Source organism: Xenopus laevis, chromosome 2L (assembly GCF_017654675.1).
Source record: "Xenopus laevis strain J_2021 chromosome 2L, Xenopus_laevis_v10.1, whole genome shotgun sequence".
In the NCBI taxonomy this organism is placed as follows: Eukaryota; Metazoa; Chordata; class Amphibia; order Anura; family Pipidae; genus Xenopus; species Xenopus laevis.
The window spans coordinates 10,591,120-10,604,468 of record NC_054373.1 but is presented as its reverse complement, the minus strand read 5'-3'; the positions used below and the strand labels follow the sequence as shown (position 1 = coordinate 10,604,468).

The following is a 13,349-nucleotide window of genomic DNA, read 5'->3' as shown; positions in this document are numbered from 1 at the left end:
TATTAGCAGTCAAATGCAAAGTTCTGTCAACATGTGTGCATATATTTGAATATGTTGTTAATGAATATAAATCAGTGCAGCCTGGATTTGTTTGGGGCTATACTGGATCGGCCGGTATCATAGGGCAGAGCAACTGTCATCTGGTTATCTGCAAAATATAAAGCGGCAGTGGGGCAGACATGGATCCTTGTGATGTCACTTCTTGTGACATCACTTCTGATTGTCTGCACTCATCAGCCAGAATCATAGGGCAGAGCAACTGTCATCATCTGGTTCATGTATTGCAATACAGTTATGGGACCTGTTATCCAGAATGCTCAGGACCTGGGGTTTTCCAGATAATGGATCTTTCTGTAATCTGTAATTATGTCAACTAGAAAATCATATAAACATTAAAGGGATACAGTCATGGAAAAACACGTTTTTTCAAAAACACGTCAGTTAATAGTGCTGCTCCAGCAGAATTCTGATTCAGATTTTTTTATATTCAATTTTGAAATCTGACATGGGGCTAGACATTTTGTCAGTTTCCCAGCTGCCCCTGTCATGTGACTTGTGTCTGCATGGAATTACTTTCTGGCAGGCTGTTATTTCTCCTACTTAATGTAACTGAATGTGTCTCAGTGGGACTTGGCTTTTACTATTTAGTGCTGTTCTTAGATCTTCCAGGGAGCCGTTATCTTGTGTTAGGGAGCTGTTATCTGGTTACCTTCCCATTGTTCTGTTGTTGGGGCGGGGGGGGAGGGGGCGATATCACTCCAACTTGCAGTACAGCAGTATAGAGTAATTGAAGTTTATCACAGCACAAGTCACATGACTAAAGGCAGCTGGGAAATTGACAATATGTCTAGCCCCATGTCAGATTTCAAAATTGAATATAACAAAATCTGTTTGCTCTTTTGAAAAATGGATTTCAGTGCAGAATTCTGCTGGAGAAGCACTATTAACTGAAAAAAAACATGTTTTCCCAAGACAGTATCCCTTTAAATATCTAATAGGCTGGTTTTGCTTCCAATAAGGATTAATTATATCTTAGTTGGGATCAAGTACAAGCTGCTGTTTTATTATTACAGAGAAAAGGGAAATCATTTTTAAAAATTTGGATTATTTGGATAAAATGGAGTCAATTGGGAAATGGCCTTTCCGCAATGAAGCTTTCTGGATAACGGGTTTCCGGATTTCAGGAGGTGTTGAAATGTCAGGAATATTTTCCAGTTTTCCAATTTCCATTTTGTTGTTTTACATCCAATTGAGGTGACTGAGGGCATTTATATGTCTGAAATGCAACTCCCACCTTTATTAACCCCTGTCGGATCAGCAGCATTAGATGGATATCCCCCATCAGAATATGAAAGGAGTGAATCACATCAAATATTTGATTGTAGAGAGAAGTAGATCATTTACACCTGGAATGAACATCAGAGGGACTGATACAATACACGGCTGTTTATTGTATGCCAGCCTCCGGACTGGTGGGCACGACGGGTATCCCTTTCACTGGACACCCTACCATACAGGGTTAAATGATCTCTGAGCAGTTATATATTCACATGGAAGCGATTATAGTCATAACTAAACCTGTGTAAGAACATAATATGCCCACAGCAAAGAGCTTGTATCACACAGAATTCAGTTTGGCGTGGGAGGCTACTGTTTACATACATGAAACATAATAGAAGAACAATACTGCCCTCTACTGTCAGGAATCCTTAACTACATCACAACGCAAATTAGAAGCTTTATGAGCAGATATTGCCGTTGTCTGTACAAACCACACAGAATTATTGTGCAGCATAAACCTCACTACACGTGACAATTTATTTGCCAAAGTGAATCTGATCTATTTGGGGGGATCCTTGTTGACCCCATGGGATATATCAGCTTGCCTGGTTGATCTCTAATTATATACTTATTGGATCAGAGCAGTATTTTGGGATCATAGAGGGGCCACCGTGCTCCTCATTCTCATTCTATGGCCTGCAAAATAGATCTCTGCAAATTCTCAAAATCGAGAATAATTACATTTGCACATCTGGTTATGGATTTCGGTGCTTTTTAATGAGAGATGGTGAAAGTAGAAGAAATAGCACCCCCTTGTGGGACATGATATGATTATTATTATATGGATAGAATACGTTTAATCTAATTACTCACACTAGTTAGCAACCAAGAAACCCTACTGGCAATTGGTGATAGCCCTATTAAAGCACAATTCTGGATTCAAAAATAACTAATAAAGATTAATTCATTGTCTGTGATTTTCTCATTTTATTGCTTGAAATCTTAACCTACAATAATCCATGGGTTACTGGTACCCCCAAGGGGACTGACTGCTTTGAGGCCTCTTGTAGATCGATTTCTATGCTGAACAAGTAGAACCACATATTATCCGCTAGTTGGGTGTCTGGAAAATGCACCAACTGCAACATTGGGAGCCTCCTCTTTCCTCATGGGACGCCGGCACCGCTTCCCAAAGATTTGGTGCAAGTCTCCTGTTGGATTTGTTCGTCATTTGTTTGGTGTCCACTTCTGGCATCATCGTGTTTGGAGCAAAATCCAAATATTTCCCCTTTCCCAACGTAGGTCAATTCTAGATAGTTCCTGGGTGTGCTTCTAATCTGGTTCTTTATACTTCTTACTGACTCTTCTGAATTCCAATTCTGAACTAACTGATTGGTTATTGACCTTCAGCCCGTTCCACGACAACACTTACTCTTACCCCATTCCTACTGTCACACGTTCCAGTTCCCTTGCCTGCCCGGAACTCTTGCCTGTCCAGAACCCTTGCCTTGGTCCTCTCACTTTAAGACCTGGTGGCATCCGAGTAGTGAAGGGCCCCTCCCAACACGAAAGGCGGTTGATAAAGGCAAAAGCGTGAGCCGAGACCAAGACCTTGGCGTCTGTTCTGATCTTCTGGATACGGAATGTGACAGAGCTGGTATGAACTGAAGAACAAGCAACTGCACTTGCATCTGCCTTCAGTAAAAGTCTGTGGTTTTCTTATTACTCAATCAGTTTGAATTTCATCAGAGAAGCTACAGTATATAGTCTTTAATCTTCCCCCATACTTATATTAGCAGTTTGAGCAGTTTGGGGTTAAACCAAAACAATCAGTTATTTGCTTTCAGAGCCAGACTGAGACATACTGGCACCCAAGGCCACAACAAACCTCTGCCCTCAACCCTCCTCCCTATTTTTATTATTATTATTATTATTATTATTAATAAGCTGTATTTTAGAGCGCCATTAAATTGTGCAGCGCTGTAAAATAAATTTGTCCCTACCCCCATCACCCACTCATTTAAAGCCTTTTGCTCCCAGAATCATAAAAGCAACTCACACCGGGCATTTTTCGCAGCCACCTCTCGTGCCAATCTCCCATCCCCAGTGCTAAATGTAGAGACTAAGCTGAGGAAACAACAGGAACTTTGTCATTGCCCCCCACTCCCGAATTGCCTCTCCCTCAAGTAGAGCCCTGGGCATCTGCCAACCCTATCCTGCCCCCCCCCTAGCTCTGGCTGTGATTACTTTTATTTCTCTATCTGCTTGAGACTGAGCCAAGCTACTTGCTGATTGGTTAAAGGGGTTCTTCACCTTCCAAACATTTTTTCAGTTCAGATTGTTCCCCAGAAATAAAGACTTTTTTTCAATTACTTTCCATTATTTATTTTTTTACAGTTTTTCCAAAATCTAAGTGTAAAGTTGAATGTTTGTGTCTCTGGTGTTTGAGTCTGGCAGCTCAGTAATTCAGGCGCAGACTCTGAACTGTTACAATTTTAAAACATTGAGTTGATCCATTTCTCAGCAGCATCTCTGGAGTATCAGCAACTATTGTATCAATTCTAACAGCTGCCTGTAATGAAACCCAGAGATTCTGTTCAGCAGGGACAAAGATAAGAAATGTATCAGCTAAATGTATCAATTTAGAACAGTTTACAGGGTCGGCGACCCCCCTCCCAGGGCTGCTTTAGAAGGTGAAAAATAAAACTTTACACTACAATATTAGAAAAACAGTCACACATAGAAAATATAAAGTAATTGGAAATATTTGGAACCAAGTGAACTTTTAATAGGGAAAATGTATTTGGAAAAGTGTGGCAGCCATATAATAGTCTAATGGACATTTTCCCTTGGTAGTGAATGTTTGTCATGTGCAAAAATTGTTGCTCATGTCGAAATTGTCATGCCGCCCATTGACTTCAATGCGTTTTTTGAATTTTCACCCATCACTATTGGTGTGTAGGTGCATCTCAGGTCATTTTGCCTGGTCATGTGCTTTCAAAAAGAGGCAGCACTTTAGGATGGAACTGCTTTCTGGCAGGCTGTTGTTTCTCCTACTCAATGTAACTGAATGTGTCTCAGTGGGACCTGGATTTTACTACTGAGTGCTGTTCTTAGATCTACCAGGCAACTGTTATCTTGTATTAGGGAGCTGTTATCTGGTTTCCTTCCCATTGTTCTGTTGTTAGTAGTGATGGGTGAATCTGTCCCATTTAGCTTCACAGAATAAGCGAAACGGCAAAAAAAATTGCAAAATGGTAAAAATCTGCGAAACGAATTGAAGTCAATGGGCGGCAAAATAATTTTGACGCGCGACAGCTTTTCTGCGTACGACTATTTTGACCAAATGCATTAAAGTCAATGGCCGTCCGAATAATTTTGACACGCAACAATTTAATTGACGCGCGCCATTTTTTGTGTAAAAAAACAAGTTATATTTCCTTGTTTTGCAACAAAAAGTTACGTGATTTCCCTTCTCACTTCTAATTTACATATGCATATGCAAAATGCGAAAATTCCCCGCTAATTCATGCCTGGCGAATTTATTCGCCCATTACTAGTTGTTGTGAAGTTAAATAAGGTGCAATTTACCGTTGGGTAGGGATGTGAGCAGAACACCATGTACTTGCGGATTATACCATTTGGCTTGAGAGGAGGGAGCCAGGACACATAGACTGTAGAGGCAGAGGCTGCAGCAGCTTTCACACCAGCAGTAGGACCTGGAACTAAATGACACAATGGAATGAATACAAAACTAAATATTACCAGGCACATTAGATACAAGCTTGTTACTGCACTGTTCCTTCAGACTGCAAGAAAATATAGGCTATCCATTGTTTAAATTAGGAAATATAGGAATTGCCTATGATTTAGAAAGGGATTTTTGTTTTTGATTAAGAAATACATGAACAGTGAAAGAGTTCTTGAGGTCAACAAAATAATTGTCATGCATCAGAATTGTCACGCTCATAAAAATTATTTTGAAGCCCATTGACTTCAATGCGTTTCACAAATTTTCGACAGATTCGCCCATCACTAGTCAGTTTGTGATATCCCTTGCCCTGGTGAGGTCAGAGAATCAGGTAGACCTGTAAGGAATATAAATAAATAAATATATATATATCCAAGATATATGTCCCAAGGCTCAATTCTTAGTTAAAAAATATATAATTTTTTTTACAATTTCACATTTAAAATGGTACATACTGACCCCACATGACCCACCTTATGCGTTTCATACCCTCCGTTACTTAGTCATAGACACCTATGAGTAAGTACCGGAGGGTATGAAACGCGTTGAGTGCTGTAAGGAAGTCACGAGGGGCTGAATATGTGGCCAAGGTCAGTCTAGGGGTTGCCTTCCAGCACTAATTTGCATATGCAAATTAGGATTTGGTTTGGCCAGGCACAAGGATTCATCCAAGTCCAAGTTCTGCTGAAAAAGACCAAATTCTGGCCGAATCCCGAACCAAAACCTGTATTTGATGCATCCCTAAATGGTATGCAGCAGTGATGTGCAGGCCAGGAAAAACTCAACCTGAAAAACCTTAACCCACACACACAACTCTAAGGTGCAAAATGTTGCCTTTGTAATCCCCCACCCAACTGAACCTGTGTTTTGCTGCTCCATACATTACTTCTGTGCATGCTTCTGGTTCTATGATAGGGAGTGTACTTCTGACCCACATCCAACCTGAGCCTGGTTATCTAAATTTCACATGAATCCAGCACTAAATACCAGAAGTTGGAGGCCCATTGGTGCCCCGTGGAATGCCAATATTTTCTGTGTAATTCAAATGCACAAGCTGGAGAGCACCCAGGATGATAGGGTGCACAATTGTTGAACTGATCAACGATTCCTCGCTGATTATACAATATAATGTGAGCAATTAGCTACCTCTAGTGACTGATCCTGGTAATAGCATTTACCATTGACATATAAAAGCTAAAGTATATGATAAGCAGCAAAGCGAAAGACATTGCAGTAGTAATGTGTGCGGGTTGAGTTTTCCCCAACCCGCACCCGACTTCCCCCTTCCCTTAATAGACCCGTGCCAACCTGCCCCGCCAATGATGTCACAAAAGGGGCGGGGCGAGCGTCTATAAAACCGGAAGCCAGAAGTCAAAAGCCGGCAGTGTAAGGTTGGAGCGGGGAAAGCAGGCCTGCGACCCACCAATGGAGGAGAGAGGTCGGCCGAACCCACCCGACCCGCGGGCCTTGCTAGCTATTTATTTATTTATTTAAAGAGGAACTTCACTGGTGAAGCACATGATTCGAATGTGTTATTACTTCGGTTCGTATGATTCTAATTGAATCGAAAACGGACCTATTCGGCCAAAAAAAAAAACTTTGATCTAATTTTGGCTGGTTTTTTTTAATTCGAATTTTGAAGTTTTTCAAATTCGACCCTTGATAAATCTGACCCTAAATGTGCTTACCATCTTCTTTGGTGCGGGTGAATATCTGCTCACTGCGAACCCCGTCCCCTGCCCGGGTGAATGCCAGCACTTGGATGCTGTAGTTGGTATATTTCTCTAGATTGTCCAGCTCCAGTAAGGGTTGTGTTGTAGTTACATTCTTTATGTCCCCAAGTTCTAGGAAGGAAAGAAAGAATATACTGAATAATTGTACATTGACTAACCCCACTCTAGACTGGTGTAACCCATTGACATTAATAGAGTAAAGAAATCACAGCTTTATAAATGACAGTGTACAACTGACTTAAAGGAGAACTAATCCTTAAAAATGAAAATGGTTAAAAAATACCATATTTTATATACTGAACTTATTGCATTATAGCCTAAAGTTTCAGCTTGTCAATAGCAGCAATGATCCAGGACTTCAAACTTGTCACAGGGGGTCACCATCTTGGAAAGTGTCTGTGACACTCACATGCTCAGTGGGCTCTGATTGGCTGTTGAGAAGCTAAGCTTAGGGCTCGTCACTAATTATCCAGCAGAAAATCAGCTTCCCTGCCTGTAATATAAGCTGATGCTACAGGTTTGCTGATTATTAAATTCTGATGCTAATTGTACTGGTTTCTGTGCTATCATGTAGTAATTATCTGTATTAATTACTAATCAGCCTTATATTGTGACATTTCTATTCTATGTGTACTGTATATTGTGAGTGGGTCCCTAAGCTCAGTAAGTAACAGCAGCACAGAGCATGTGCAGTGAATCAGCAGAAAAGAAGATGGGGAGCTACTGGGGCATCTTTGGAGACACAGATCTTTACTGCTAAAGGGCTGTGGTTGCCTTGGGCTGGTACAGAAGCACAAAACCATGCTCGTAGATGTGGCATAACCATTTAAAGTCAATGGGGTGAACAATTTCTAGCATGAATAGTGGGCAGAATTTTACACTTCTTTGAAATCCTCTAGACCAATGAACCCTCCTGATGGGGCACGTTACATCTCATACCCCCATGATTTTATCTACAGAATATTCTCCTTGCAAAATAATTTAACATCCTAAGCCCAGGCCTAAACTGGCCTGACTCTGCCACAAATATAGTTATTGTCCCATGATTTGTGCCTGGAGAGGGTACAGACATCTGATGCAATGTAGAGGAGTGTAAAAAGCGGTGATGCCAAGCTGCCACTTTATTATCTAACATGATACAGGATTCTCATTAAAGGGGAAGTAATGTCTAAAATAGAATAAGGCTAGAAATGCTGTATTTTGTAAATTAAACATAAACATGAACTTACTGCACTACAAGTCTAATCAAACAAATGATTTATGCTTTCATATTTGGCCACAGGAGGTCACCATCTTGTAACTTTGTTAAACATCTTTGCAAGACCAAGACTGTGCACATGCTCAGTGTGGTCTGGGCTACTTAGGGATTGTCATAAATTATGAAAACAGCACAAGTCAAATAATATCTGCCAGAAGCCGATACAGCAAGACTGATTAATAATCAGAAAATGCAGACTGCACTGGGCCCTGTGTTGTCATGTAATCTAATGTGGATTTTATAGTTTTTGTATTGTTTAATACAAACTTTCTCCAACTCTGCAGAACCAGTGGCTGCAGCAAAATAATCCTCCAAATAGAATCCCAGTTTATCTGTTTAAATCCGGCTCCATGATCTTTGTCCCTGCAGCTGGAGTTGGAAACAGTAAAGGGGATGTAAAAGCAAAAATAAAATCCAATACAAATCTGTACACAGTCGCCGACTGCTCTACAGGGAAACAAACAAAACTGCTTGAGTTCTGCATGGCTGGGAAGTAAGGCGGGGGCTCCCCCTGCTGTTCATAAGTATGAGTGTTTCCCTGCAGAGCAGTTAGGGACCGTCTGACAATTCCTATCCACAGCAGTAAATGAACGGAGAATTTCACTGCATACAGTCAGGTTTCTTATAAAAACGGTACAAATTTTTTAATTAAAGTATATTGGAGATAGGTTTCTTTTTCATTAAAGAAAGTAAAAATGGGATTTTATTTTTTTGCCTTTACATGCCCTTTAAGATTCAGGCTGAATTGAATCTGAGAAGCTTTACCATACAATGGCTTGCAGGCTTGGAATGCGGCCGTGAGTTGAGCCATAGGAGCAGTAGCAGAAGGAATCTATACCATATCGCAGTATATTTAGCTCTGTTCAGATTTCCACGTACCTCCGTCCATTAGGTTTGCCCAATATATCACTCTGAACCCCTGCAGAATGCCATTTAGGGCTTCTTTGGGAGGTGTAGACCAAGATATGGTTATCGTCTCAGGGGAAGTGGAAGATGCCTGGACATTTTCAGGGGAGCGACTGGGCACTGAAAGGAGAACATAGTTTGTTAGAATTACATTCCTTCCGATGATAATTACACACAAGAACACATTTCAGTGAAGTACTGTACAGTGTAATAAGAACCAGTATATCCACATTCACGTCACTATATGGAGATTGTCGCTAAAGACAAGGATGTTGGGAATGTGAAACAGATCATCTGTGGTGCAGGGAATCTCCTTGTGATGTAGGCTCTGTGGGAGGAAGGTTTTCTCAGTGGCCCATGTGAAGTTTTTGTATTTCCTGCTTCCCTGGTCTAGAAAATGATGGGAATCCAATTGTCATGCAGGAGGGCGGAAGTGTTGGAAGGCCAGAGGTAAAAGGGGACTTCAGTATGGGAGACAAAGTTCTAAGCCCTAAGGCAGGGGTCCCCAACTTTTTTCACCTGTGAGCCACAGTCAAATACAAGAAGAGTTGGGGAGCAACACAAACGTGAAACAAGTCCCTGGGGGTGCCTAATAAGGGCTGTGGTTCGGTAATTTGGTGGCCACTATATGGACTAACAGACTACAGGAGTCTCTGTTGGCACCACAGCTGTTTTTTATTCAACCAAAAATTACTTTCAAGCCAGGAATTCAAAATGAAGTGCCTCTCTTGAGGCCACTGGGATCAGCAACCAAGGGCTGGTGAGTAACATGTTGCTCGTGAGCCATTGGTTTGGGATTATTTCCCTAAGGTAACCAACAATGAAGTTCAATGTTGATAAATGTAGGTTATGCACTTTGGCAAAATAATATAAATGCAAGTTATACACGAAATGGCAATGTGTTGGGAGTTTCCTTAAATGAGAAGGATCTAGGGGTCTTTGTAGATAACACGTTGTCTAATTCTGGGCAGTGTCATTCTGTGGCTACTAAAGCAAATAAAGTTCTGTCTTGTATAAAAAAGGGCATTAACTCAAGGGATGAAAACATAATAATGTCTCTTTATAGGTCCCTGGTGAGGCCTCATCTGGAGTATGGGGGCAGTTTTGGACTCCAGTCCTTAAGAGGGATATAAATGAGCTGGAGAGAGTGCAGAGACTAAGTGCAACTAAACTGGTTAGAGGGAGGGAAGAGTTAAATTATGAGGGGAGACTGTCAAGGTTGGGGTTGTTTTCTATGGACAAAAGGCGCTTGCGAGGGGACATGATTAGACTTTACAAGTACATTAGAGGACATTATAGACCATTTTACCCATAAAGTGGATCACCGTACCAGAGGCCTCCCCTTTAGACTAGAAGAAAAGAACTTTCATTTGAAGCAACGTAGAGGGTTCTTCACAGTCAGGACAGTGAGGTTGTGGAATGCACTGCCGGGTGATGTTGTGATGCTGATTCAGTTAATGACTATAAGAGGGACTTGGATGATTTCTTGGACAGACATAATATCAAAGGCTATTGTGATACTAAACTCTATAGTTAGTATAGATATGGGTATATAGATTTTATGTGAAAGTAGGGAGGGGTGTATGTATGGATGCTGGGTTTTCATTTGGAGGGGTTGAACTTGATGGACTTTGGTCTTTTTTAAACCTGACTTAACTATGTAACTATGTAACTATGTAACTATGTAACTATGAAATGAACGCCCAGTAAATTAGTGTAGTTAGTGCTGGACTAGTTCATGTAACAGAAAAAGTGTTAGCTAGGAGGAATTAGCTAGCAGAGTGAGGTTAGTAGAAAGCTGTTAAGTGTCCTTGTCCCTGGAAAGTTTCCATGGTTGGGGATCCAGATGACAGCATTGGACTGGGCCAGAGGGATACCTGGAAAAAACCCGCTGGGCCCCAGCCCTGGTTGGCCCCTCCGGCCCAAGCCCGCTCCACAGAATCGGCGCTCCTTATCTCCCCTCCACCACCCGATCGCATGAAGAACATGCAAAGCAGATAAACGCTGGCTGGGGGAGACGGACTGAGGGGCCCTGTGACTGGGGAGGGGGAACACCGCAGATGACTGAGGTTTCATACCTATTGGTGAAACAACACCTTCTAACTATTCCATCTCCAACCTGGTACTGTTGTGTAAGTACATCTGAATCTGTCACATTTGCATTTCTGGATTTCAGTGCCTCATCTCATTTGTACTGAACTGTGGACTACAGGTCATAGTTAAGATCCACTGGCACTCAGTTTATTCTTATATTGTTACTGGCACCTTACAGCTTGGTCACATCATCCTTTCCTCTAACCAGGCCCGGATTTGTGGAAAGGCCACCTAGGCCCGGGCCTAGGGCGGCAGAATTTTAGGGGGGCGGCATGCTGCCCAACCACACCCAAATTGGTTCAGAAACACTGGGGATGCGCTGGAGATACAATAATTTTTTAAATTTTCCGTGCACCAATACCCATTGCTCCTGTCCCCCTGGAGGGGACAGGGGCGATGAACGGTAGTGGGCCTAGGGGCACCCACAATGTAAATCCGGCCCTGCCTCTAACAATACAGCAAGGGCTCAGCTGAGTAAGAGGATCAGAAGCAACACTTGTGTGTCAGGGAGAGATTTCAACTGTTCCCTCTTCCGCGGCCATGTCCATAGGCAAAGCAGTAGCCTCATCCGAAGAGAAGACTTACCGTCCTCTAAAGTGGTCGTGATGATTTCCTGGGAAGAAGGTCCCGTCCCCGCCCGGTTACAAGCCTGCACCACTACTCCGTACTGCGTGAATTTTTTAAGGTTATCGAGAGTGTAAACCTCACTATCCCCAGTGGTATCCACATCGATGATATTGAACTGGTAATTTCCACCTGTGCTGTATTCCCGAAAGCCAATCTTGTAGCCTCGCATGATGCCATTCTGGAGATGCTTTTTTGGGGCCTGCATGGAAAGAAAGAAAGAAAGAAAGAAAGAAAGAAAGAAAGAAAGAAAGAAAGAAAGAAAGAAAGAAAGAAAGAAAGAAAGACCACAATATGATTAGACATTTGTTGTTGGAAAATGAGCTTAAAATAATTAGCAATAACCATTGTTTCTGCTTATAAATTGCCTCTTGTAAGGAAGTGCATAAAATATAAATAAAACAGATAGGTACTACTATAGTTTATATAAACAAGCTGCTGTGTAGCCATGGGGGCAGCCATTCAAGCACAGGATACACAGTAGATAACAGATAAGTACTACTATAGTTTATATAAACAAGCTGCTATGTAGCCATGGGGGCAGCCATTCAAGCACAGGATACACAGTAGATAACAGATAAGTACTACTATAGTTTATATAAACAAGCTGCTGTGTAGCCATGGGGGCAGCCATTCAAGCACAGGATACACAGTAGATTACAGATAAGTACTACTATAGTTTATATAAACAAGCTGCTGTGTAGCCATTGGGGAAGCCATTCAAGCACAGGATACACAGTAGATTACAGATAAGTACTACTATAGTTTATATAAACAAGCTGCTGTGTAGCCATTGGGGAAGCCATTCAAGCACAGGATACACAGTAGATAACAGAAAAGTACTACTATAGTTTATATGAACAAGCTGCTGTGTAGCCCATGGCTACACAGCGACTTGTTTATATAGACTGTAGTAGAAATTCTGAAGCAGATCAATTTTACCAGTGCAGCATAACAGTACAATATATTTTCTTTACTTTTATTTTTTCAAACTTTCCTTTTTTCGGTGTTCCTTTAAGTTAACTTTTAGTATCTTTTTTTTTTGATGATTTCCCTTTTTTCTTCTAATTCTTCCCAGCTTTCAAATGGGAGTCACTGGCTCTGTAAAGCTACAAATGTATTGTTATTGCTACTTTCTATTCCTCATCTTTCTATTCAGGCCTCTCCTCTCCTCTCCTTCATATCCCAGTCTCTTATTCAAATCAATGCACGGTTGCTTGGGGAATTTGAACCCTAGCAACCAGACTGCTGAAACTGCAAACTGGAGAGCTGCTGAATAAAAAGCAAAATAACTCAAAAAACATAAATAACAAAAAATGAAAAACCAATTGCAAATTGTATCAGAATAGCACTTTCTACATTATAATTTAAGTTAATTCAGAGGTGAACAATCCCTTTTAAAGTATTCGTAAATGTTCTACTACTGTGTATACAAACAAAGCTACTGCTACAGATCCTACAAGCTGCTCGTGTCCCATTCTGGATGATTATGATGTCACAACATCACAAAGTACAGGTTGTTTCAGTGATTTGTGCTCCGTCTGTAGATTAGTCATTACAATACACTACCTTCCAGGTAACCCTGATGCTTTGTGATGAAATAGGATCAAGCTGAACTTCTTGAGGGGGTCCGTCTGGAGCTGAAACGAAAAGATATCATTGATTTATTTTATATCAACTTATTAAATGATTGTCCAGTTTG

At 41.2% G+C, this 13,349-nt stretch overlaps 1 protein-coding gene across 2 annotated transcripts in view; it reads right to left on the bottom strand.

The window, feature by feature from the left end:
* Positions 1-13,349, bottom strand: part of dscam.L (Down syndrome cell adhesion molecule L homeolog) — a 325,765-nt gene that overhangs the window by 115,395 nt on the left and 197,021 nt on the right. For both annotated transcript variants that reach the window (XM_041581120.1, XM_041581121.1), the window contains exons 16-20: positions 13,217-13,287; positions 11,609-11,849; positions 8,903-9,049; positions 6,721-6,876; positions 4,873-5,006 (exon numbers count right to left, since the gene is read on the bottom strand). In XM_041581120.1, the coding sequence (XP_041437054.1) occupies positions 4,873-5,006; positions 6,721-6,876; positions 8,903-9,049; positions 11,609-11,849; positions 13,217-13,287 (749 nt within the window). The remainder of the gene's footprint in view (positions 1-4,872; positions 5,007-6,720; positions 6,877-8,902; positions 9,050-11,608; positions 11,850-13,216; positions 13,288-13,349) is intronic.